Source organism: Nothobranchius furzeri, chromosome 13 (assembly GCF_043380555.1).
Source record: "Nothobranchius furzeri strain GRZ-AD chromosome 13, NfurGRZ-RIMD1, whole genome shotgun sequence".
Taxonomy (NCBI): Eukaryota; Metazoa; Chordata; class Actinopteri; order Cyprinodontiformes; family Nothobranchiidae; genus Nothobranchius; species Nothobranchius furzeri.
In genome coordinates, this window is record NC_091753.1 from 16677723 (window position 1) to 16705486 (window position 27764).

The 27764-nt window shown below is 44.3% G+C and overlaps 2 protein-coding genes across 3 annotated transcripts in view; both read right to left on the reverse strand.

Annotated features, from left to right (window-relative positions):
- Positions 1-27513, reverse strand: part of LOC107372631 (voltage-gated inwardly rectifying potassium channel KCNH2-like) — a 160113-nt gene extending 132600 nt beyond the window's left edge. The window contains exons 1-6 of the mRNA XM_070543850.1: positions 27509-27513; positions 26769-26829; positions 26227-26350; positions 19307-19491; positions 13251-13354; positions 9401-9539 (exon numbers count right to left, since the gene is read on the reverse strand). Of these exons, the coding sequence (XP_070399951.1) occupies positions 9401-9539; positions 13251-13354; positions 19307-19491; positions 26227-26350; positions 26769-26829; positions 27509-27513 (618 nt within the window). The remainder of the gene's footprint in view (positions 1-9400; positions 9540-13250; positions 13355-19306; positions 19492-26226; positions 26351-26768; positions 26830-27508) is intronic.
- Positions 2259-4062, reverse strand: LOC129154694 (uncharacterized). 2 transcript variants are annotated; one of them, XM_054734677.2, is made up of 4 exons: positions 3616-4062; positions 2849-2917; positions 2720-2818; positions 2259-2598 (listed from the first exon to the last, which is right to left on the reverse strand). In XM_054734677.2, exons 1-4 carry the CDS (start codon positions 4043-4045, stop codon positions 2333-2335), a joined length of 864 nt encoding a protein of 287 aa, XP_054590652.1. In that variant the 5' UTR covers positions 4046-4062; the 3' UTR covers positions 2259-2332. The 2 variants fall into 2 exon arrangements, with proteins under 2 accessions (XP_054590652.1, XP_054590651.1); XM_054734676.2 differs by having other exon boundaries at positions 2720-2917.
- Positions 27514-27764: the final 251 nt, after the last annotated feature.

The following is a 27764-nucleotide window of genomic DNA, read 5'->3' on the forward strand; positions in this document are numbered from 1 at the left end:
GGTTTCAAAGCAGGACCATGGAGTCTTCTATAGCTCTTTTCCATCGCCTGGTCTGGGACGGTCAGGTCTGGGTATTATGGACCGGTATGTACCGGTATGGGTCTGAAGTTTTCTGGCAAGCGTTTCTATCACATTCCAGGCTCCAGTAACTAGGCGGGGTAGCGTAATGCATCACGCGCGATGTGTGCCTTAACGTCACACAGCGCGACGAGATCGCGCCAAAACACAACAACAATGGAGTCCAGTCACCAGCGCGTTCTTTCTGTTCTTGGTGTTTGGTATATTCTTTACACCCACATCACGATAGAGTTTAGAGCTATGCTGTGCGCATCGAGGAGGAGGGCAGCTGAAAGGCGACGATGCTTTCTGAAATTGATATCGGACACGAGGCATAACTTTCTACTGTTGAGACAAAGACGGAGGCGCCAGGTGGTAAGTAACTTCTAATGCTGTAATACATGTCGTTATAATCTCTGAAGGGGTGTCTAGGGCAACTATCAAAAAACAAAAACAAAAAAAAAAAGCACCAAAATCAAATGGTTTGGTTGTATATTGGTCATTTAAGACATGCTAAACATGAAAGGCCAACACCTAACTAAGTTTCAAACAGCTTCTGCACTCATGGTGATGCTAGTCAACAGGAGGGCCTGAATCCTTTACTCTTTACTTCCTGGGCATGTCATAGATAAGTTGTGCAGCTGTACTGAAATTATTATAATTAATTATATAGGTAATTACAAGCAATACCACATTTGTGCATTTTATAAAGTGAACAAAACATAACCAGTTACTGGTAGTGCCATAAAGAACAGCTGTTATTTTAACCTTAAACAAATTCTATTGATGTGAACTTTATGTCTATAACCATACTGTTTCAATCTTGTTCACAGCACTATTCTTTTTACTTTTACTGTGTTATGACTGTTTTTTTTTTTTTAGTTGGCTCTTTTGAATCAGCGACGGCAACCAACTGTGTGGGCCTTCAGCCGTGCCAGCGCCTTCTGGGATGTGACCATGCCAAACTTCACTCCGTCAGATTGGATAGCTCATTTCAGAATGTCAGAAGAGACCTTTTCATATCTTTGTTCCAAGCTCCGTCCAGCCATGCAGAAGAGGAACACCAACTTCAGAGCCTGCGTGCCACTCAGGAAAAGAGTTGCAATTGCACTGTGGAAGCTTGCAACTAACAGTGAATACAGGAGCATCGGGCTTCTTTTTGGTGTCAGCACGACCTCTGTGTGCCGCTGTGTGCAGGACTTCTGTAAGGCTGTCTGTAAACTCTTGCTTGCCGAGGTTATTGCTTTTCCAACTCTGCAAAAGCTACAGGAAATGGCTGACTATTTTGAGACCAGGTGGGGGGTTCCTCAGTGTGTGGATGCCATCGATGGTTCCCATATCCCAATAATCGCACCACAGGGATTCCACACAGACTACTTCAATAGGAAAGGTTGGCATTCCATAATCCTCCAGGGCATTGTGGATGGCAGAGGCATGTTCTGGAATGTTAATGCAGGTCAGCCAGGTAGCTTGCATGATGCCCGTGTGCTGCGATTGTCCACATTTTGGGACTTGGTTGCTCATGGACAACTGCACCCAACTAGTACCAAGAACATTGAGGGAGTAAATGTAGGCTTTTATGTGCTCGGGGACTCTGCCTATCCTCTGCAGAACTGGCTCCTAAAACCATTTTCTGACAACGGTCGTCTCACTGCTGAACAACAGGCGTACAACAGGAAAACGTCCAGAGCCAGAGTTGTGGTCGAAAATGCATTTGGGAGGCTAAAGGGTAGGTGGCGATGTCTTCTGAAGAGAAACGACAGTGATGTAGAGCTTCTTAAACACATGGTGCTGACCTGTTGTGTGCTTCACAATATCTGTGAGAGCCATGGGGAGGAATATACAGAATGTGACGCACCTGCTGATGAACCAGTGGTTGCAAATATGCAGGAAGTTGCAGAGGAGGGCAGTGATGTGCGTGAAGCTCTGATGCGACACTTCACCCGCTGACCTCAGTTTGTGTTTTTTCTTTCCATTTACTTTGTTTATTGTTTTGACACTTTTAACTGTTCGAAGCCTGTAGTTTGAACTGAAATGTTTGTTTTATTTTCAGAACTTAATAAAGTACACTATTTTACTGTTAACGAACTGTTGCACCTTTTCATTTTAACATATATTTAAGGTGGGCTGTAATGTAATCTACATTTATTATGTAAACGTAAATTTGCGAGCAAAAATTTTTAAGACAATTCATGCACACCTTGTTTTTCTTAGAAAATTTATTGATAAAAAGGACAGACGGATAAAAAAAATTACGGGACAAATACATAGCACCTTACTGCCTGGGTGGTGGCAGGAAGTCAGAGGAGCTGCCCATTCTTTGTGCGACCAGTCCAAGAACAGCATTTAGGGCACCCAAATGTTCAAAATATCGCTCTGCGATCTGTAATTCATGTTGTCTTGCTGCTGCTGCGTCTTGTTGCATCCAGTTAACCTGCTCCCGGCTTATGCCTTCCATTCTGTCCATCTGCCTGCCATCTGCGATCTGCAACTCATCAAATATCACCTGTGTCCGTGCTTCCAATCGCCGTCTTCGGTCACCTGGAAACAACAACATTGACAATTACATTTGTGTTTATATGGATATCAAAATGTCAGTTGTCCAGTGAACTTGTCAGTTTTGTTTATGCACAAAGCAATTTTTAGAATGGTCAGACACTACCTGTGCGTCGACGACATGGTAGATGTTCCTCTCGAGTGGTAGTGGACAGAGGTGATGGTGGTGGCGATGGAACTGGCCGAGGCGATGGTGGCACAGAAGGTACGGACAGAGGTGATGGTGGCACAGAAGGTCCTGGAGTGCTACTTGAGGAAGTGGATGGTTCCTCTGAAGAGGGAGTGTTTTCCGCTTCAGATGTGTCTGAAAAACACAGATCAAAAAATTAGTCAGTAAGAAAAGGTCACGAAATAAATCGGTAAGAAAAGCACAATATTTTTACAGCAAAAGAGCATATAGGCATATAGTAAACAATAAAACTGCTATGATTTAAGGCCATTTTGTCATTTGGAACGTGTCCACTAGATGGCAGTAATTCGCCAGTGACGTACAGATTAATTGCAATTTAATGTTATATTCTTATTCATCCGAAAAATATATACTTGTTAAAAGTCCACTCTAGGCGAAAAACACTGCTGGCACGACTTTTGGGATATTTATAATATTAGATCAGCTCGCTTCTTCTCACTGTGCGTGCTCAGCTGTATAAAACAATGAGATGCTAACAACACTGAGATGCTAACGTGAAAGGCTAACCGAATTTCCCATGTTTTAAACAATGAGACGCTAACAAGAAAGGCAAACTCCGCTCCAGCCTCATGTACTCAACAAGGACATGCTAAACAAGAAAGGCTTATATCGCGAACAGCGTGTTAAGAAACACGGGGGAATGCTAAATGAAGGTTAGCATAAACACGAGGGGATGCTAAGGCTAGTTAACATGAGGGGCTAAATCCTTTACTTGCTGAGCATTTCTTAAATAGCTGCTGCTATTATTCAGTGTTTTTGGTGCTGCAATGAATGGCCTGCAGAGCTAAAAAGACAACAAAAGAAATGCTTACCAACAGGGTTTATGAGTGACTCCAGGATACTGGTCGCTGAGTCCAGGCCTCCTTCGCTGCCTCGGTTTGACGGTCTGTGTCCATAAATAGCGTCCACCACATCGTACCACTTCCATGTACTTCGCCCATTCCCACTACGGCCGTTGCTGTCCTTAACTTTTCTGTAGTGGGCTTTTATTTTTTTCAGCTTAGCACGACACTGCTCGGAGGTGCGCTGGAATCCTTCAGCTGCCATGCGCTGAGAAACTTCTTTGAAGACTTTCTCATTTCTTATCATCCCATCCAGCTCGGCCTGAATGTTGCTATCTCCGATGATGGTGAGGAACGTTTGAAGCTCCGCATTGGACCAAAAGCTATTACTTGCAGGCATTTTCACACACAAGAAGTACAGCCAAACAAACACTGGAACTCGACTCACTTCTTTTTCCATCCCCTGGGATTGTCACGGGTAGTTACGTAATTTCTCCCCCAATCAGAGGACTCTGGACCTTTTACGCTTTGGCTCCGCCCAGACCAAAAATCTCTGGACCCACAACAGAAGGGGTCCCGCTCTGGCCCGCTACTGGACCGGTTCGGGTAGTTTCCTGGACTGGTTTAAACAATCGAAACTGAATATTTAGTGACCCGATCCTTCCCATTCCATGCCAGTTTGGTCGGTGGAAAAGGCCTACTAGTCTCGCCTTGATTTAGCTGCTCAGGAAACATTTGCATTCAGGCAGGAGGCATTCTAATTTTAATGTAAATAATGGCTGTGGAGAATCAGCCCGTCTCCAACTTTTTCACAGGAGAGTGTTAGGGTAATCAAAAGTTAAAACACCACTTTAGCTTCTTACACATTTACAGGATCTAAGTTAATCAAAGGGAAGTCACTCAGATTTGTAGTTTAACCAATTTGTCAATTAAACCTTATAACCCAAACAGAAAATAAATGATGGAATAATAGCTCAAATGTTGAAATAGTTACAAAACAGCCTTACTGTTGAGCAAAATAAAATACTACGATTAGTATTTATGGTCTGCAGGGGCTGATTTGATATTTACATTTCAAACAAGATTTGCATAGGAAAAATCTAGCACTGTGTTAATTCAATCACCATTTCATGTTATTACATTAACCCAGTAACACCAGTAATTTAATCCTTCAATGGTCGACAAGACACATTTAACGGGAAGTTTTTGAGGTTTATAAAAGATCTGAACACCCTCCTGTAAAACCAGTCAACTGAGTAAGGTCTGCTTATGGCAGGAACACCAAGTTTAACATGATTTAGTCATATGATAAAATGCTGAGATACGAAAACTGTAAAGCATTCATGTACTGCATTGTGCAGACTTCTATCACCTACGAAAATAACCCACTAAAATAAAACTGCATTGTCTAAACAATAATACAGAACATGGTAACACTAGCTTACATCTATCAGATTAGAAAATTTAAACAATAGGTCTCATAAAATCAGAATGTTCAAATTAAACCACGTCTACTTAACTAGTCTAAAAAGAAATTAATACACCAGGCTGAAATATTTAGTTTGGGGCTGTTTAAACTATCTATATGGAACTGTCTAAAGTTTGCATTCCAGTAAAGGAACAGCCTACCACGTGTGAAATAGAGATCATCTTGAGTCAAAGTTGTAATTTTCCCTTCTACTTCTGTAACTTGGGGTCAAATCCATAAAAGATTAGGGGGCTACTTAGGTCTAAACCTACATGATTTGTTTTTTCTAATAAACTACATGATCTTTTAGAAAGGGTATTTATTTATTTTAATAAAATAATAAAAGGCCTGTAGACCAGAATATCTAATTTAATTTGAGGTAATCGCGTGAATCATCTCCATCATATTTGGGCATCCATTCAGCCGGTGAAGCTGAAGGAGTTAGTTTAACAGATGTATTTATCCCGGCTTAACTGTATTTCCTTAACATTCTAAGTCATTTTGTTTACTAGTTTAGTAAGAGTTATCATGCAGATAAGAGCAATGACTTTTTCAGATAGTATTTAGCTAATCATCACACCTCCTTTCTGTCTGCCACATACTCACTCACTCACTCACGAACTTTTTGCTCATTTCTAATTAGATTTTTGACCATTAAGATCTTAGAAATTAAATGTAAAATAAAGATTTCAGAACCAAACATTTCTTTCCCTACGTTCTAATGCCCTCTTTTTAATTCTTTCTCAAACATTTCTTTAAACTTTCTATTGCCTTCTCTGTGCCTTCAACCATTTCTTTAATTCTCTCTTTTCTCCACCTGTCTGCTTTTCCTCAGCCATCTCTACTAGCCTCTCATTTCTTCCTAACCCAACCATAAAACATTTCTTTAAACTTTCTATTGCCCTCTCTACCTGTAATTTTCCTTCTTCCATCCGCCTTACCTTCTAACCTCATATTCTTTCTTATCTGATTTGCTAGTGGCCTGCAGCCTTACCAAACCATCCCCCATCAAGTAACACTTCGCTGTCTCTCATACACCCCCTCAAACCTTCACCCCTCCTTTTCCTTTCTTCTCTAGCATCTCTCAGGAAACACACACACACTCACACACACACACAACTGAGCCTTCTGACCCACACTTACACGTCACAGGATGTTAGTATTATTCATACATGTACAGAATAAAGAACAAGACAACACAGAACAAAACAGAGACATAGAACATAGACTATCTAGAATCTGCAGGTTTCACACAGAACAAACTAGGCTCAAAGCCTCTGAACTACATTCGGATCTTCCACCCACTCAGAGATCTCGGCCAAGACACACATTCAGGCTTCAGAACCTTGACCCAAAACTTCTCTCACACACACACAAACAGAAACGAACCTGCTTTCACTCACACACATTCAGAACTTTGACACACACAACCCTCCAGATCAGATCAGATCCGGTCAGGCCCAAAAACTTCTACTCACACACAGACAGAGCAACACTCTGTCACAAATTTAAAATCACAAAGCGACATACAACGCAAATACAGAAAACATGCCAGTCACCAGCGAGAACTTTAAACAATTCTCAACAAGTCCACGATGCCAGCAGCACACAAATCACAATCACAAATAACACACAGCAAGTCCAAATTTAGACCAACGTAGGATTCTTTGCCAATGTAGCGGTAATTAATTTTAGTGTACGCACCATAAAATATTTAAACAATTCCCTGCGGCAGTGTGATTTTAGCAACAACCCCTCCAATCGACACCAGCACATATACTCTGTGCTGCGTGTATTAACCATCCGCGGCTGCTTTAATGCAGCGCTGGTTTAGCAACAGTTTTAGGTGCACCTGAACATTCACCTGTATTACTACCCACAGCTCTGCGGGACGCCCTTTGCGCGCAGACACAAGACTTATTAAAACCTCCTAAACTCAAGGCCAGGACTACAGCCACGGTTCACGTATTCAGTGCAACCCCTTTGGTTCACATGTGCAACCCCTAGCTGGACACAAAAACGTCTTTTTGTGCGTGAATGTCAGTCACCACAATCAATCTTAAATCACACTGCCAACGATTAAGAACAAAAGGTGCAAATTAATGAAGTACTTACTCTCCGTGGTACTTTCGTCCTGAGTTCGGGAAGGCGAAAGCTTGAATGGGAATCTGCCTGCAAGGCTAAAAAGCCGGCCGGTGAAACAATTTTAGTTCCCCGGGCTTTGATGAGGTAAGTGGCGCCTGTACGGCTCCCCAAAGTCAGCTTCCCATCGACAGCTCTGCCTTCCCCATACGGGCCACCATTTGATAGGTAATTTTAGATTTATCCCATATTACCTTAAAGGACGACACAGAGAGAGAGAGAGAGAGAGAGATTATTTATAATGTCCATGAATCGTCATGCGAGAGCTGGGCGCAGAAACCCCTCCATGGTGCTAACCAGCCCCCCTCTGTTCCTGGGGAAAGCCTTCAGGTCACCAGCTCTGCATCCCCGGCATCTCCACCAAATGTTAGGTAATTAAATGTTAAGTGATATTTAATCTCCATAACCCTGAAACCTAAAATCAACACACATGACAACAAGGAAGATATTTTACCCTGAGTCCCCAAAATAATTGGAGAGGTAACGCAGGGAAAAATCTCCTCCGAGGCTTTTCCCCCGTCACTCCCCTGTGCTCCCAGTTCATCAGGGGCTTTATTCACAAAGGATGGAGGAGAAGGCGGGCCTTCTCAGGTTACAGAGGTACAGAGGTTTCCTTGGAAATCTACAATCAACATCCTGGAAATCCACAATCAACATCCTTGACTACAAACAAGCTTCTCTGCTCAACCTTTCATAAACAGCCACAGTTGGCGAACACAAGACATTCATGAAGTGTTAATAACAGAAAATAGGCATCTTTTAGGCCTCAAAAAGGTACAATTATAAAAATACCCAACAGAGGTTGTTTACACTGAGATTACAGATGGTAAAGCTAGGGAACTTAAGCATGGAATTGTTTTGGTACAGGGAGGAACACAACATTCCTGGGTTCAGCAACTTGCTGGACACTTGACTGTCTGCTGACCTCTGGCATTGCTGTAGACAAATAACCTTGTTGGACTTCTCCAGTGCTACAAAGTGAAACACGGCAAAAAATCTCCACCATCTTGCGTCTGTCAGATCTGTTGGGCTTGGATGATTTTAGTCTTTAATAAATGTATTTTATGAGTATGACTTCACTGTAAATCTCTAAATACTCTGAAAGGTGGAATACACAGTAATGTAATTAAAACCTGATTCATCTGAATGAGGGAAAGACAGAGCTCATTGTTTCTCACCCCAACAGCAGGGCTGCGGGTCGTTATGTTGATCTCGGCCTTCTTTCTCTACTCAAAACCAGTTGTCACCAGTTTGGGGGTGAAAATTGACTCTGGACTTAACTTTGATGCTTACATCAACTCTGTGATCCGGTCCAGTTTCTTTCATCTGAGACGCCTTGCAAAAATCAAGCCCAAGCGGTTGAGAGCCCACCTGGAGCGGGTACTCCATGCTTCTGTAGTCTCTAGGCTAGATTACTTCAACTCTCTATCTGCAGGGCTGTGTCAGTCATCAATGTGTCGCCTACAGGTTGTGCAGAACAGCACTGCCAGGTTTCTGATTGGGACCAGGAAATGGGACCACATCAGTCCAGTTCTGGCCTCGTTGCACTGGCTTCCGGTCTGTTATCGTTCTCGCTTTAAACTCCTGGTCTTTGTTTTCAGTTTCTTCCAGGGGGTGCTATCCCCTATCTAGCCACACTCCTGAACAGACATTCCCCATCACGCACTCTGCACTCCTCTGACCAAAGCCTGCCCGCTGTGCCTCGGTCTAGGTGTCGGGCTCGTGGGGACCGGGCTTTCTCAGTCCTAGCTCCATCACTCTGGAACCAGTTGCCACCCTCAGTTAGGCTGTCCCCATCTCTGCCAGGTTTTAATAGTCGCCTGAAAACCCACCTCCTCCACTTGGCATTCCCTGAAAGTGTTAGAGGTCGGCCCTCTTTTATGTTGATTTTATTCCCTGTTTTTATTGGTCACTTTATCCCTTTTTTATCTATTTGTTTCTACTTCAATGTTTAACCCTCTTTGCACTACTTTAATTGCTTGTATTATCTGCTTATTCATTGTGATTTACATATCTCATGTACCGTGTCGAGCGCCTTGGGCTCCCTGACAGTAGCGGAAGGCGGCTTTTAAATCAAGCTTAGATTGATTGATTGATTGATTGATTGATTGATAAAATTCGCCAACACACAGTTAAGTTTGAGATTATCATAAATGTTTTTCAGGGGTTTTACAATAAGCCAAGCATCTCTCATCATGTGTGTACCTCCTCTCCATTGCGGTAGATGAGCAGGTCAAAAGGAATAGCAGCCACCATGTCGATGAGGAACCAGCCTTTGAAATAGTGCACGGCAATTCGCAATGGGTGACTCACCACTTCATCATTAGAGTTGACATACGTTGTCCTGAGAGAAGCAGAATAAAACCACTGAGACCAGCAACGTACAGAAACATTTCATCCATCCATCCATCCATTCATCCATTTTCCTTCACTTATCCTGGGTGGGGTCAACAGAATAAACAGAAAGGCTCACACTTCCCATTCCCCAGCAACTTCGTCCAGCTCCTCTGGGGGAATTCGCATTCTCTGGCCAGCCGAGAGACATAGTCCCTCCAGCATGTCCTGGGTCTGCGTTTAGGTCTCCTCCAGTCGTGCCTGAAAAATCTCACCAGGGAGGTGTGCAAAGGGCATCCTAACCAGATGCCCAAGCCATGCCTTACCCTTCCGGCCCAGCTCTTTTTTCACGACAGATTAGTACAACACCCACATCACTACAGATGCAGCACCAATCTGCCTTTCGAACTTTCACTCCAGCTTTCCCTCACTTGTGAACAAGTCCCTGAGATGCTTAAACTCCTCCACTTGAGGCAGGACCTTGCCCCTGACCTGGAGATCCTTGGCTGCAAACCGCTCCAGTGAAAACTGGAGATGAGGCTCTGATGAAGCCAACAGAACCACATCTTCAGCAAAAAGCACAGACCCGATCCTCAGGTCACCAAAACGGATTCTCTTAACACCTTGGCTGCTCCTAGAAATCCTGCTCATAAGAGTTATGAACAGAATGGGTGACAATTGGCCGCCTTGGTGGAATCCAATTCTCACTGGAAATGAGCCTGACTTACTGTTGGAAATGTGGATGACGCTCTGGCACCAGTCATACAGGGACCTAACAGCCTATATCAAAGGGCCTGGTACCCCATACTCCCAAAGTACCCCTACTGGGCCCCCCAAGGGACGCTGTTGAATGCTTTCTCCAAATCAACAAAACACATGTAGATTGGCTGTGCAAGCTCCCATCCATTATCCATTTAACCCCTAAAGCCGGGCGTACACTGTGCGACTTTTTCACTTTTTTGAGCCGATTTTCCAGTCGTGCGAGAAGCCACGACATCGGGGCGAGTTTTGCGCCGAGCGGTCGTGTAGTGTACAGGGGGTTACGAGAGGCGATTAACACCACGTGACCAGCCGCCGATCAGCAGTCGTGAGGTCGCACTCTGGTGTGTTTAATATTTCGCTCGTCCCTCGTGAGGGTATCGCACTGTTGAAGCGGCGCTGCGAGCAGCTGCGAGCAGCTACGATCCAAAAAGTATCAGAACCGCTCACGGCGCATGCGCGCGCAATCCTGCATCAACGCCGGCCGGTCGCTCGCTATTTCCCTAATAACACACGCTGTTCGTTTTTGTTTCTACACGTTTTTTTACTCACAAAGATTGTCAAGAAAGCGTGTTTGTCGTGTTCATGTCAAATTAAACTGATCATAAAACACAGATTCACTTTCTTTATTTCGTTTTCCTCATCCAACCCCCATAAATCCCTGTGTGTCCTCCTGCAGCACTCCCGAAGGACAACAGGCAAGACAAAAAAGTCTGACGTGTTGTGTAAAAACTGCTATTTTTAGCACATTTTAGGGCCGACGTGTTGCTACCAGACGTACAGTGTGAGCAGTCAGGTCGCATGCGAGAATTGGGTCGTACAGTGTGAGCACACGACTCGTGAGATCTGCTCTGCGAGGAAGTCGTACAGTTTGAGCTGAAGCTGAACGCTGCGAGTGAAAAAGTCGCACAGTGTACGCCCGGCTTAATGGTATAGAGCTGGTCCAGTGTTCCATGGCCAGGACAAAACCCACATTGCTCCTCCTGAATTTAAGATCCCCAATCCAACGGACCTTCCTCTCCAGAACCCCTGAATAGTCTTTACCAGCAAAGCTCAGTAATGTGACCCAGTACCTACAGATCCATATGGTTGATTTCATATTTCCTATGGAATCCTATGTCTTACGGCTTATTAAATAACATGTAAATTAACTCATTACAGAAGTAAGAATAAACTCGTGATAAAATAGTAATGTAAAGTGGTAACAATTAGAGAAGCAGCTAATACAAACACAGTGTAGGTGCTTATCAGAGTGGATCTGTTCAGGTACAAACACAACACAGGGTCATGTGACTGGGATCAGGCGACTGAAGTGTGCAAGCCTAGGATTGTGGTTCATGAGTCCAAATGCAGAGGGGAAGAAACTATTCTTGTGGTGAGAGGTTCTGGTCCCGAATGGATCAGAGCCTCCGGCCAGATCGGAGGGAGTCAACCATCATCCCTAACCGCCGATGTCCACTAGGAGGTTCAGGGGTTGCCACCAGGACAGGCACCGATGGCCCTGCAGCTGTAATTTGAGCCTCTACAATGGAACCACAGAACATTGCCCACTTGGACTCAAAGTTTCCCATCTCTCCTGGAAGGTTTTGGAAGTTCTGTCAGAGGTCACAATACATTTGAACCTCCCAGGTCTGACCAGCATCACCACTAGGTAATAATCAGTTGACCGCTCCATACTATTCTTCACCCAGGTGTCCAAGACATGCGGCCACAGATCAGATCAGAGATGAGAGAGAAAAAAATCATCATGCTGCAGCCTAAAGTATCCTAGTATGAAGACCAAAAATGGACACCTTTATGCTTGAACATGATGCTAATTGGTATATGGTCTTTGTTTGTATAGTGCCTTCTTAGGGTTTTACAACCACTCAAGGTGCTTCACAATGTAGTCAGTCATCCACACATTCACACACTGGTGGGGACAAGCTATGATGTAGTCAATGCTGCCCTGAGGCGCACTTACGGAGGTGAAGCCTGCCAAACACTGACACCACCAGCACGCAAGGTGGGTTAAGTGTCGACCAAGGACACAACAGCAGCGTTCTCTGCATCGAACCTGCAACATTCCGATTACTGGACAACCCACTGTACCTTCTGAGCTACTGCCGTTCAATTGATGTCATAATGGTGTTCATTATAGATAATCTATGACAAGCACAGAAGTCCAGTAACAAAACACTGTTTGGATTCAAATCGGGGGGGGGGGGGGGGGATTCCTCCCAACAACACCCTTTCAGGTCTTACTGTCCTTGCCCACGTGAGCATTGAAGTTCTCTAGGAGAATGGAGTCCCCAAAAGGAGTGTTCTCCAGCACCTCCTTCAAAGGTAGTCTGACCTGCAGTTTGGTGCATAAGCACAAACAACAGTCCAGACCCATCCTCCCACACGTAGGCAGAGGGAGGTTACCCTATTGTTCACTGGGGTAAACCCCAATGTACAGGCACCAAGATGGAGAGCAACAAGTATGACCACCCCTTCTTCAACCTCTAAGTGGGGGCAACGCCAGAGTGGTAGAGTGTCCAAACTTTCTCATGTAAACTGGTTGTAGAACCAGAGCTGTGCATCAAGGTGAGACAAACTATATCTAGTCGGAACCTCTCAAACTCACACACCAACTCTGGCTCCTTCCCCTTCAGAGAGGTGAGACATTCCACGTGCCGAGAGCCAGCTTCCGTAGAGGATCAGAACGCCAAGTTCCCCACCATTGACTACCCATCTCACACTGCATCCGACCCATTTGGTCCCTACCTTGAGTGGTGAGCCCATAGAAAATGGGACCCATGTCTCTTCTTTGGGCTGTGCCTTACTGGGCTCCAGACACTAACCCCAGCTCCAGGCCTGACTCCAGAAAAGGGCCCAGTGACCCGCATCCAGATAAAGGAGCACTGTTTCCATTTACTGAAATCATCATGAGGGGCCTTTATAAAGTAAAAAGAAAACTAAACACAACAGTTTAACTGACCTGAAATTGATGATGATGTCAATAATGAACATAATGTCCACAATGAGGTCCAACACGTTGAGAGGAGAGCAGGAGTAACCACAGTTCTGCTGGGCTACCTCCTCCTGGGAGACAGAAATGCAAAGTGAAAAGAGGATTAGAGAACAACAGGAAGAAGATGTGCAGACAGCTGAGGAGGGTCATAATCTAAAGCACTAAAAATAGACTGTATGTTTCAAAAGGATTAATATTAACATTAATTTCCACAACTTAGACAACAAAGCAAGAAAATGTCACTCAAGAATAAAGTGTTCCACAAGATCTAAGCCTCCAAAGGTACAGGGCTTCAAAACCAGACTTGAGTGAAAGGAAGCACACCTTTATTTTAATTTCATTATAACCGTGGCTGCCATCACTTTCACGCACTTAAGATAATGATAATATGCATCTGGAGTGATGCGGACATTGTACCGGTCTGTCATGGCGAAGAGAGAGTTAAGCCAGAAGGTGAAGCTCTTGATTTACTGGTCGATCTATGTTCCTACCCTCACCTATGGTCATGAGCGTTGGGTAGTGACCGAAAGAACAAAAGCACGGATACAAGCTGCCGCAATGAGTTTTCTCCACAGAGTGTCTGGGAATCCTTTAGAGATAGGGTGAGAAGCTCAGTCATCTGGGAGGGACTCGGTGTAGACATGCTGCTCCTCCACATCGAGAGGAGCCAGTTGAAGTGGCTCAGGCATCTGGTCAGGATGCCTCCTAGACGCCTCCCTCATGAGGTTTTCCGGGCACGTCCAACCGGGAGGATGCCTAAAGGGAGAACAAGAACACGTTGGAGAGACTATGGGTATGTCCGAATCCAGGGAAAAGATGCTTGTGAGGACGGGTTCTCACCGGTATAGCAAGGCCGGGTCCTTGCTCGGCCGCTAAAACCAGAACCCAGCAGCTCAGAATTCGAACAGTCTAGCCTTCACCTCTACGGTGGTTTGTAGGTCCCGTCACAGCCTTGATGGCAGCTAACTTGCAAAGGAAAAATGCTTAAGCTAGCGAAAATCATATAAAAGCTTGTGTACACACACAGGTGCTCACATGGTGCTCTCTTAAGTATGGACTTAAGCATTTTCAACACATTTATTAAGGCTGTGGTTGGCACTTAATGCACTGTCATTTATTATTGTGTGATTGTTCAGTAAAACAATGCCATTTCCATCCATCCATTTTCATCCGCTTATCCGGAGTCGGGTCACGGGGGCAGTAACCTAAGGCGAGAGGCTCAGACTTCCCTCTACCCAGCCACTTGGGCCAGCTCCTCTGGGGGAATCCTAAGGCGTTCCCTAGCCAAGTGAGAGACATAGTCCCTCTACCGTGTCCTGGGTCTACCTTTAGGTCTCCTTCCGGTTGGACGTGCCCGAAAAACCTCACCAGGGAGGAGTCATAGCTTGTCATGTTTTAATTAGTCTAGAAAATAAAGTTTATTTTTAATTATATACTTGACTCTGTCTGAATTAATACAAAGTGTGTTTATGGTCCCTGAATAAGCAAATAATCCTAAATTCTTCTGGTTAAACATTCAAAGATCAACCAGGATGATATTTAATATTTATATGGAATTATCACATCTTATTGGTCATAATTAAACCCCCAATTCACTACACAATATTTCAGAGCGGCATCTGCCAACACAGCCCCACAACATCAGTGACCTAAGCACCAGAGATTTGAGAGCCCTACTCAAAATCCCCTGACTCTGCTTCATCACTGGAAGATATGTTGATGGGATTGAGGAGGTCTTTGAATGATTCTGCCCACTGATCCACAACGTTCCGAGTAGAGGTCAGCAGCACACCGTCCCAACTATAAATAGTGTTGGTAGCACACTGCTTTCCCCTCCTGAGGTGCTGGATGGTGGACCAGAATCTCCTCGAAGCTGTACAGAAGTCTTGCTCCATGGTCTCACCGGACTCCACGCCGGACACACCGCTGACAGAAGGTTTGGTGTGAGAAGAAAGCTGACGAAGAGAGTCTCTGACTTTGGGAACCAGCTTGTCTGGGGCACAAAGGAGGATCTCAGTCTTATCTTCATTCAGCTGTAGAAAGTTCCCAGCCATCCAGGTTTTAATAGAGTCTAAGCAGGTGTGGAACAGCTGCAGCTTAGACATTTCATGAGGCTTAAAGGAGATGTACAGTTGGATGTCATCTGCATAAAGATGGTAGGAGATTCCTTTGAAGGAGCTCAGGATGTGCTGAAGAGGAAGCAAATAGAGGAGGAAGAGCAGAGGCTCCAGCACAGAACCTTGTGGGACACCATGGGTACGAGAGGTGGTGGAGGACCTAAACTTGGAGACGGCCACAGAAAAGGAGCGCTCAGAACATCGACATATATACTGGACAATTCATTTCCATAGGCTCCAATAACACGTTTTTGAGGCTAAATGGGAGGTGGCCACCACTGCCATTTTGACTGTGTCACAGGTTCCGTCAAGCCCAGACAATTCCACAAAAGGGAAGAGAGGTGGAGCTGAGGGTGTGGCTGTAAGGCTGGGATCAACTGACGACACCCGGTCAAACTAGCTACAAGCTCACCTGAAGCTAACCCAAAGCTAACGCAGAGGTGGGAGCTAAGCTAACGGAGGTAGCAACCTAGCTACAACAGGAGTTAACTGTGCACAACACTGACCGCTGGGTAAAACCGGGTGGAACACAGAGGTCTCCCGAAAGCTGCTGAAAGCCGGCAGCCTGTGCAGCAGACAGAAGCCGCAATCAGACAGAGATGCACCGAGCTGCGGGGAGGGGAGTACCACAAGCCGGCCGGCAGCCCGCGCAGCAGACAGAAGCCGTGATCAGACAGAGATGCGCCGAGCTGCGGGGAGGGGAGAACCACAAGCCGGCCGGCAGCCCGCGCAGCAGACAGAAGCCGCGATCAGACAGAGATGCGCCGAGCTGCGGGGAGGGGAGAACCACAAGCCGGCCGGCAGCCCGCGCAGCAGACAGAAGCCACGATCAGACAGAGATGCGCCGAGCTGCAGGGAGGGGAGAACCGGGTGGAAAACATCGGTCTCCCGAGAGCTCCACAAGCCGATAGTCGGAACCCAGCTCCACCAACATGTTATATTTCAACCCATTTTCTGAAGTGCAGCATTATGTTAAATGCACTGGGTTTTACCCTATTGCATTTAAATTTCATGGTTAAACAGCACATGTTAAAATCTAAGCTCAGCTTGGCAGTGACCTAAAATACTTAAATATAATTTTACTTACTGACAAAATGAAGTGGAGACTCCTTGGGCGCTCTGTTAGTGCAATTAATGCCACAGCAAGTCATTTTGTCCAACAATTGCACAAAAAATATCCAAAAAAGAACGCACAAACACAGAGACTCAAAATCCCGGAGCAGTTTCCAAGCCAGACCAAGGCTCTACTGAGGCCTTTCCACGAAGCTAGCTCTGTGGTCACGTGGGTCTGATGCTCATTAATTATACAGAATTTTAGGCTTTTAATTCACTTAAACAGAAGAGTGAGAAAAAAATTCACCCCCCTCAGAGTTGTCATGAGTGTAAACTAGATCATTTAAACCAAAAACATGTTTTGGTACCAGGCTGTAAACATGTTTATTTCTGCTGTGAAATTGGTATTTTTAACATGGGAGTCAATGAGGATTTGCTCGCTTCTGACACCAACCCCCAGCGGATGAGGGTGGCACTGCAATTTTTGGTACTTCCGGGTTGGCCTCAATTTTTGAGCCGCATTGTGGGGGCTTGGCTCAGAAAAATATGAGGAGAACCACTCCAGAGCAGATCTTGATAGGCCTACCCAGTCTCTCAGCCTCTCCAGTAGCAGGTGATGGTCAACAGTGTCAAAGGCTGCAGTCAGGTCCAGCAGGACCAGAACAGATCAGTCCCCTGCATCACTGTGGGTCAGAAGGTCATTTGAGACCCTAAGAAGAGCTGTTTCAGTAGAATGAGCTCTACGAAAACCTGACTGGAAGCTATCATAGATATTTTGTTCATCAAGAGCAGCTGTGAGCTGTTTCGTCACAACCTTTTCCAAGATCTTGGAGATGAGCGGAAGTTTAGAGATGGGTCTGAAGCTGCTATGGAGAGAGGGGTCAAGACTCGGTTTTTTAAGAAGCAGGATTACAGCGTTCTTAAAGTAAGCAGGGACCTGACCAGAAACCAGAGAAGCATTAATCATAGAGATCACACTGGGCTGATGAGGGTAAGATGTCGAGGGGGCATGCAGAGGTCTTCATACAGTTAACTAGTTTGGTTAACTCAGGCAAAGAAACTGGAGCAAAGCTATCTAGGATGATGGGCCTGGTTGGAGATGGGAGAGGCAGCGATAAGGCTGAGGGAGAGATGCTAGATCTAACCTTATTGACTTTGTCCACAAAGAAAGACAGAAAGTTTTCACAGTCTGTAACAGAGTGGATGGAGGCTGTAGGAGAGGCAGGAGAGACGATGCTGCTGATGGTGTTAAACAGCACCTTGGGGTTCCCTTTGCTCTGGGACACCAGGTTGGAGAAATGGGAAACCCTCGTGTCTCTGACTGCAGAGTTAAAGGATGCCAGAAGATCCTTTAGATGCAGCAGATGGACATGGAGATGGGTTTTCTTCCACAGGCGCTCAACTTTCTGCATTGGCGTTTCAGGCTGTGAATTATGTCAGTAAACCAGGGAGTAGGGTTCACTGCAGGAACTGATCTGGTTCTGACAGGACAGATCTGTAGCTCGCATTCTTAGTTTAAATGTCTTCATTTGTATCTTCACTGTTGACATTTATATTAGCTGTGCAACTGAAAATATATAAATAATATATTAAAAAAATTAAATAAAAATAGGCTTCAAGTGAGTTAGGTGGCACAGTTGAAAAAAAACTGGATTTTACCATCACATTTGTTTGAGGGACCATCGAGAACCCACTATCTAATTTCACCCCCAGATTGGTCACACACTGTTTGAGGTCAAAGTTTAGACGATTGACAGCAGATAAACTGAGGTACAATTTTTGGTTAAAAAATAATTGAGTCAGTCCTGAGCTCATTTAGTCTAAGGGTTGGCCGCTAACCATCCCTTCACCTCTGAGAGACATTGTAACAGTAGCGAGTCTGTGTTTTTTCTATTGGTCGCCAACTGATATCATTCCTCTCAAAAATCTTTCCCAAATGGAGTAGATAGATAGAAAATAGGAAGAGCCGCAAGACCGAACCTTGCATCACACGGGAGGGAGGGTGAGGCACAATCACCAATCCGCACGCAGAAAGACCTGTTTGCCAGGTAAGAGCAAAACCAGTCCAGAATAGTACCTGTAAGACCAACCCAAGTTTCAAGGCAATCCAACAGGATGTGGTGGTCAGTGGTATCAAAAGCTGCAGACAGATCCACTAACAGCAGCAGCACATGAGAACCTGAATCAGACGCAACCAAAATATCATTTAGCACTAAAATAAGAGTAGATTCTGTGCTATGGGGCTGTCTAAAAGTTGATTGAAACACATCAAACAGCAAATTATTCTCCATGTGGGCTATGATTTACGAGTGAACAATTTTCTCCAAAATCTTCAATAAAAATGGGACTTTAGAAATTGGGCATAAGTTGTCGTAGTTCGAATAATCCAAGCCAGGCCTCTTCAAAATCGGCTGTACAACTATTTCTTTGAAGGTCATAGAAAATACTTCAGTAGTGAGGCTGGCGTTCACAATCTTGAGAATGGCTGGACCCAGAACTGGAAGGTCACGCATAAGCTTTGGTGGAAGACAGTCCACAGGATATCCAGCAGGTTTTAAGGAACTAATCAGTTTCTCAAGGTCATGAAAATGAACAGGAGCAAAATTAGAGAGAGAGCAGGAGGAGCTGGTGATTCCAAGAGGCAGGTGTGTTTCAGGGGAAGAAGGCTAAGTCTAATATCAGCAAGTTTGTGATAGAAGTATTTCTGAAGCTCACTACAGAGTGAAACAAAAGGAGTAAGACCATCTGAAGCAGTTAACAACAAAACAGAGTTTATAGTACTATACAATTTTGGATTCATTAGATGATTATAGTGACACTTTGAGACAGGTTATCTATGAGGCTATAGCCCACCTGGTCATTGAGAAGGAAGGCAGCTGAGTAAGGAGTCAGGATGGCAGTGTAAATAACCAGTAGCAGAATGAGCCAGTCCCACACAGCCTTAAAAGGGCTATAGTGCAATACCGTCCACTTGTGGATGCGAGGAGTTTGAAGCTTGTACTCTGGCAATACATCTGCACCTAGAGACAGCACCTGGGTTAGGAGAGGACAGGACAGCAATGAGAAGCAGGAAAACAAGTGTCAGAGATGGAGGGTTTGGTCAAAAAAAGAAGACAGAAAGGGAGAGAGAAGATAATGACAGAGAGAAGGAAGAGCAAAAATATTGTAAAATCTCAAAAAATAGACAAGAAGAAACAAAGAACAGTATAACGACTCCTCAGGAGGCAGAGAGGAGGCGTATTCATAGGTAGTTTCTGCTCGTTAAGCAAATATAGAAACCTACAGTTTATACCGGTGGCGGCTGGTGAAAAATATTTTTGGTGGGGCTGTGCTATTTTTTATTTTTAAACAAACTTGTGCTTTCTGAGCTTTGTGCACAACTTCACTATTTCCTGAATTAAGCACAGCTCTTTTATTTCCTGTCTTACATCATTGGACAAACTGATTAATCCAGGTGTGTCTGACTATTGGCAAACTGCCTTGCGGACCAAGGTTGAAAAATACTGCATTAAATTGCACATAAAATAACATGACCATAAATGGTAAATAGGCAATGCAAGAGGGAAGTAACAAAAACATTTTGTTTAATTTCAACATTTGAGTGAACACGAAAAATTATGAGCAGGTCACTGTTACAGTAATGGTAGTAAACACCACTTAGACAAAATGCCAGAAATTGTCACTGTTAAATATTTCTGGAGTGTTGTGCCAAGGTCAACTTTATACAAAGATCAAGTGGATGCATTTGTGTGTGTGTGATACCTCATTTGTACAGAAATTTTGCCCTTCTGTCCTTCTGAGTGGTAAAGCTCTCGATTAGCTTTTTATTGAAGTCAGGAATGTTTGTGACAAGCTTTTTTTCCATGGAGAGCATGGCAAGAGCATTCAGCCCATCCTGTGTCATGGTGTTCCTCAAGGAAAGTCTTAATCCTCTTTAAAGTAGAAAAGCACCTTTCTGATTCGGCTGTGGTCATGGGTGTGGTGACAAGAATCTTCTTTTGCATGGCTCAGGATGGTGTGAAAAACCTGTCATATGATAAATAAAAAACAACAGATAAGTACATAGAAAACACTTTCATAGGAAATAATGTCATCAGTATCCTCTTACAAATGTCATATTTCCCAGTTTTTGGGACAATAAAACATTTCTGATTCTCAATCAGATGTTTTTACATTTGAGGTAAAAACATCTAATTGAGAATCAGAAATGTTTAATTGTCCCAAAAGCTGGGAAATTTGTTTGCTGCAGCAGAAGTGTAACAAGTAAAATGGAATCAGATTGATGTATGTACAAATTTACATGAAATACACACATTTACGTGATTAAATATGTATAATAAGTATGTGTGTTGAAATTAGTTTTTACAGTTATTGCACATTAAACATGTTATTAAACAAATGTCCCGGTTTGTGGGACAACCAAGGATTTCTGATTCTGATTGTCTTGTTCACACAAATGTAATGTACAGCTTACCTCTGCACCCAGCTGCTGTTGTTCCCTGCATGGCAACGTTAGCTCTGCCTAGCATGGCTAGCTTCACCGTGTTGTTGTCCATGTGTGCCCGGGATGACTCGTGTTTCTTCACCTTCTCAGAAAAATGTTTCATGTCTGTAACTCCTGACTCATCCATGCCTTATCTGTCCCAGCCGTTTTGAATAACAAACACGGAAAGCAAAATAACGCATTAGCGTGATTGCATCCAGCTAGCCAAGCCTTCCTGGTGTACCAATTTCGGGAGAAGCCTAGTGTGTACAGTTTACCTCTCTCCTTCTCCTGCTGGCTTATCTTTACGTCGGTCTGATCTGGTCCAAGCTCTTTGACATTAAGTTTTTCCACCATAGTTCTCCTCTCGAACGGATACTGGAGAAGAGACCGAACTGAATTCAGTGGCTGCTGAGATCCGGTATCCATGCTGGTTGTAGTCACTGGCGGCGTCCATGTTATATCTGCGTCACGACCAAAAACGACTCTGCCAAGTTCTACCGAACACCAACGAAACCTTTGGCGGTAGCTCCATCGCCCATCATGCTTCTGAAACGTTCTGAAACAACGTCGACGCTGATTGGATATATTCCCATTCCTACCCTTTGATATTCTTGTCAGCAATTGGACAGCTGTCTCGTCCTGTTTGGGCGATTGAAAAACAGCACACAGCCTCCACCGCTCGGCAGAGACCGGCAGAGATCGGCAGAGACCAGCAGAGACCAATATAGATATATATATATATATGATTTATTTTTGTTACAAAACACACAATTAACTTAGAATATGTGATTATTGTTAATTTTATTTATTTATTTTTTTTAAATAAAAATTAAAAACACAAAAAATTTGGGAGGGCGGCGCCCTATCGCCCTCTACTGGCCAGCCGCCACTGGTTTATACGCTTGACTCTCCCATATTCCAGTCATAATAACAAAGTTCTTCGGATGAAAAGAGAAACTAAAGAAGTCCAGATGCCTTCATTCATACTAGGGATGAGCGAGTACACCACTATCTTTATCTGTATCTGTACTTGGAATGGGCGTGGCATAACCCGGAAGTGGGCGTGATTTAATCGGAAGTGGGTGTGGTTTACATCAATATATTATTTTAAGTCTGAAATTGATATGGATTGATCAGAAGTTGATATGTGTATTGTTTATTTGAAAACTATTTACAGAGCAACCTCAGAATTGAGATTAAATATTTTGATCACAATAGTAAAGAAACTCATACAGAACAAGTTTTTCAATAAAATCAGAACATTAATATTTAAGTGCATGGATTAATACAGCTGAACTCATGCAGTAGGAACTAGAAAATATGAAATGCTAGAACCAGACACAACTTTATGTATTTTTTTTCTTTTTAATTTGATTAAACTGATTTTTTTCTTAACGTTCTTGGCATTTTCCCACACAAAGTTAAACAAAACAAAGTGGATTGTGGTGTGTGTGTCTGAGAGAGAAAGAGAGGGTGAGAGGGAGAGAGAGGGAGTAAAAAAAATAAAAAAAACCGACCGGAGCGGACGTAGTGACTTGATGCAGCACGTCAGCTCTGTCTTGTCAAATGCACCATGTCAGTTACGAAAAAAGTAACTTTAAATATTCAACCGAAAAAGAGGCGAGCTGAAGAAAACCTAAGGAAAACTGAAGAAACGAGAGCAACAGTGAAGCAATCACAGCGAGATCCGTTACTGTCTGTGTGTGTGCGTGGATGAGCCGGACGGACTGCGCTCCCAGCCGGCTAGAGAGTTTTGTGTGTAGGGAGGGGTGGGCGCTCTATTTGACTGGCCAATCACAGAGCGTGAAGACAGTCAGTTACCCAATGAGGATTTTCCTTCAGCACGATTACAGATATTTACGAGTTTTACTCGTTTCATGCTCGTACTCGTCAAAAATGCTTTATCCGTACCGGATACTCGTTTCAGACGAGTATCCGGCTCATCCCTAATTCAAACCCTTTTGGATTATCATGACTTGAATGACTGAGAACCTTCACTATTTTTAGTTTACAGTTTCATAATCAAAGATAGCAGCACTTTGGCATCAACCTTACTCTTTAGTAGGGCTGCAACAACGAATCGATAAATTCGATGAAAATCGATTACTAAAAGCGTTGGCAACGAATTGCGTCATCGATTCGTTGTGTCGCACAACTCTTCCAAAAGCGCCCCCCCTTCCCGCCCGCCGTTGCGCGCAGACCAGAGCAAGTCAGATCAGCGCGAGGGAGAGCCGGCAGATCAGCGCGAGGGAGAGCCGCAGATCAGCGCAAGGGAGAACCGCAGATCAGCGTGAGGGAGAGCCGGCAGATCAGCGCGAGGGAGAACCGCAGATCAGCGTGAGGGAGAACCGCAGATCAGCGCGAGGGAGAGCCGGCAGATCAGCGCGAGGGAGAACCGCAGATCAGCGTGAGGGAGAGCCGGCAGATCAGCGCGAGGGAGAGCCGCAGATCAGCGTGAGGGAGAGCCGCAGATCAGCGCGAGGGAGAGCCAGCAGATCAGCGCGAGGGAGAACCGCAGATCAGCGCGAGGGAGAGCCGGCAGATCAGCGCGAGGGAGAACCGCAGATCAGCGCGAGGGAGAACCGCAGATCAGCGCGAGGGAGAGCCGGCAGATCAGCGCGAGGGAGAGCTGCAGATCAGCGTGAGGGAGAGCCGGCAGACTTGCGCTGCTGCGAACCGGTTCCGCATTGTTGCGCAACGATCCAGGCAGCTGCTTCCAGCGCACATTCTCAAAGTGGCGCAACCAAAAAACTATAGTTTGCACACGATCGTTCATGTCCGCACATGTTCTCTATTTTCTGTCTTATTTGTGCCTGAAGCTCGCTACTGCGGAGCTCATCACCTGTGCTGTGGTGATGTCACCTCACGCAGCATCGAAAACGCGCTCTGAGCTTTTCGGTCAGGAGATCCCTTTGATCTGCTCAAAAGTAACCGATGAGGTGAAAAGGTAAGAATCCAGGCAACAGATTTTCTGGAGAATTAAGAGGAGATGCAGGAAGATGAGAGACAGACAGGACAGGAAAATAGTTAAATAAAAACAAGAAAACAAAACAAAGTGTTGAAAAGTCAAATGTAGGTAGATTTACCTCCACTACACGTTTTTACCAGTAAAAAACAATAAGTTATACACATGTCATATTTATACATCTGATACAATTCAGATCACCTTCAAAACTCAGTCACACACCCAGGGCCGTTTCAAGACATGTTGGGGGCCAAGGCAAAATGCCCCCCCCCCCCCCCCCCCCCCAATAACTGGGCTGCCCAGAAGCCTCTGTGTAATTCATGCCCTCTCCAGTAGTGTTAGTTATACAGTGTTTATAAAAGCCCCTCAGACATTACTGACATGTTCTAATATTATCAGATGAAAAACTAAATTATCAGACATGCTGTCTCATCTGCTGCTTTTCTAAACCTGCTAAAAGTAACAAAACCATTTGAAAGCCACTATTTGTGGATTCTCTGAAAGTTTCCATGGAGTGTGTGACAACTTATTTTTTCATTGACCCTATCGTCTAATCTCACAGCTGAAACAAGCATCCTTAATAATCGTGCACAGGAAGCTTACCGATGCTGTAGTAAAACAAAAGGTATAATAATTTATTATTAATAAAACCTTGTTGCAGCACTAAAGCAGAAAAATTAGATTTTGCATTAAATATGCAAAATATTTACATATGAATTGTTTTAGAGCCCTTTAATTGGCAGAATCTGATATTAATTTAGTTCTTACAAAAAATGGGTCCCAACATGGTTTGTGTGGCGTTGCCATAGTGTGACGTCATAGGCACAGATCCCCTGTCCTCTTGTTTGGAAATGGAAATATGGTCACCCTACATTAAACAAACTGTCCACCCGGGCTTTTGCGCTGCAGAGAGACGCTTCGCTGCCTACGACTGAACGTCAGTTGAGAGTCAGTCTCATGCAGACTGACCAATGAAGAGAGGGCCTCAAGTTAAGACCCTCTCCTCATTGGTCAGTCCACACGAGGTGGGTCAAAGGTTACTCTGGGCGGGTTACGTGTTGTCAGGCATTCAAGTATTGAGTATATTTACTGCATATTACAGTAAAATATTCTGTATGTGACCACATTATGGTGATCCTTGGGTCGTGATGATGGAGCCCTTGAATATTGTTGCCCAGGGTACAACAAAGTGTTAATCTGGCCCTGGTTCCGCCGTCACATTCCCGCAGAAACTGGTTGATCACACCGGGGCCAGACCACTAGCATGTGGTTTTACAACCACAATGTCCTCGGAAGCAAAAACACTTTTAAAAGGGAGGGAGGAGTCCTAACTGTTGCTGCAGGCGTGTTGTGTGAGAGTGCAGTTATACACTGGTTAATATATTTTTGGGTTCAGTTGCTTTCATGTGGCCTAATGTGAGTCTATTTGGGATCATTGGAATGATCAGCAGCATTTCTTGATGTGACTTTATGGCAGTTGCCCAGGGCATCATCGCAAGGAGGATGGCATTCATTTACTTTTGTTTTATTTGGTATTTTTTCAGTCATTTTTGGAAATAGTGATCAATTTTGATTAATTCGCAGCCTATGTTTAATTACATTTAAAATAAATGTCAACAGATGAGATCAAACAAAACAGATGAGAATTGCCCTTAAGCTGTTTAACTTGGACCAAGCATTTTAGGTCACAGATAGATGTAGCTTAGGGTCTCTGTCTATACACCTTATAAGACAATTTAGGTGATGGCATGTTGTTTTTCTGCTATTGAACTGTTTTCTAATAATGTTGTGTTAAATAAAGTGAAGGAAGGAGAGAAATAACGTTTCCCTAGCAGTTTTTAAAAATTTCCCCATGTAATCCGATTAATCGATTAATCGTGTCGAGACCCCATCCGATTAATCGATTATCCAAATAATCGTTTGTTGCAGCCCTACTCTTTAGACTTGGGCTGTTCGTTGAGTCAAAGTGGTAGTTTGGTCCTTTATTTAGAAAAATTATGTATTTGCTTGATCAGTGTATGGCAGACTGCCTCAATGACTGACAGCTGTAATGGTGAGAATGTCATGGTATGAGTCTCCAAAAGGCTCTCCAAGACTGCCAGCAATTCTGATGTCTACTCAGGCCTCCTCCTAGATTGCTTTTCGATCCAGGTGCATGCAAAGAAGTCCATTTTTAGGGGTGTAGGAGCTAAGATTTTTACCAATTTGCACTGCATATCCCATTGCTGTTTTGTAAAATAGCCGTGCATTTGGATGACTGTTCATACAGTTAGTAGCAATCCATGACATTATTTGGTCCTTCGAAAGCCGGGGTCCCATCACCTTGCAGCGCCAAGAACAGATGCCGGAGGACTGTCGACAACCTAATCTCCTCCAGCACTGAGTTTGCTGGGGGGTCGTGAGTCTTGACGTCATTAGGAGGAATGCGGATCCACGAACTCAAGCCCTGAGTGGAGAGATTTGGTGAGACAAGTTGTTTTTTGTCGCTTTGTCTTGTGGTACAGAGAGAAAATCCTAGGTGACCAGGCGTTAAATTGGTTTTGGGGCGTTTTAGCCGGAAAATATGCTGTTCTGGTATGGTCAGAGAGAAAGATAAACAGATTCCGGAAATGCTCTATTGACTTGGTTTTTGTGGGCGTTTTTGCCAAAATATAAATGCAACCCTGGTGTGATGAAGTTATAAACGTGAAATGAACGTTAAATGAATGGACCGGTGTGGTAACTAAGAGGTTAAATTGGGTTTTTGAACGTTTTTGCCTTGAATAGAAACGCAACTCTATAGTTATCTGTGTTGTTGTTTGTTGTCTCACCCCTCCTCTTCACCGGAGCCGTCAGCAGCAAGTTACTGCAGCAGCACGTCTTGCTCGCGTGTGCTGCTGCTTGGCCCTTCCCATGAGACGTGAAGCAGCAGGGGAGCAGCTGTCACTGACAGAGCACGATGTCACGTGACATTAGCAAAATCACGTGTGACTTCATCAGTAAACACAACAACAAGCAGGTGAAAACTACAACATGGCTCCAAAAGGTTTGTGTTTTATGTTCTGTCCTTTTAAACAAAGGAGACCGCTAGCTAGGTGATAACCTTATTTTTTTTTAAGTAAAACAACCGGAAGGCAGTACGTTTCTTTATTCTGAAAATCTCGGGAAGCTTCGCTCCCTTTCCGCGTCTGATTTCCTGTCTTTCCTTCCCCAAAAATGTCAAACTTGACCCGTTTCAGAGGCGTAGTGCGTAGAAAATAGAACCGGCGCGTAAGGGCCACGACATGCTGCTCCTGAGACACGTCCGACTCGCGCTGCTGACGGCTCCTGTGGAAAAGGTTCTGTTGACCACAGCGGTTCCTATCAGCAGCTATGACGTGCTGCTGCAGTAACGTGCTGCTGACGGCTCCGTCACGGCTCCAGTGGAAAGGAGGGGTTAGATATTGTCTGCTTTAAGTGTTGTTCGAATGGATGAGATAGTGTCTGGACTTGTTTATTCGTGCAGAAAGAAGGATATGGCAAATCATTTGCACACGTTTCAAGTTGGTGGTCAGATTTTTAAACTGGTTGGCTGATAAGTGTTAGATACACAGTTGGAGGGCAGATTCGTAAGCCTGAATCTGACCTCATGCCGAAGAAGAGATGGTGTGGTATCTATATGGGGGAAAAAAGAACTCACAAAATACCTTTTGAGTTGATATTGTACACTGATGGAAATGTCAATGCAGGAAACGTGGAACTGGTCTGAAATTATCAGAGTGTTGGTGGAAAACGTGATTTTGATAACCGCTGACGTGTCATAAATGCAAATTATGTTTACGAGAAAGCACAGAGCGGTGGAGAGGAAAAGGATTGAAAATGTGAAACAGAGAGGAGGCAAG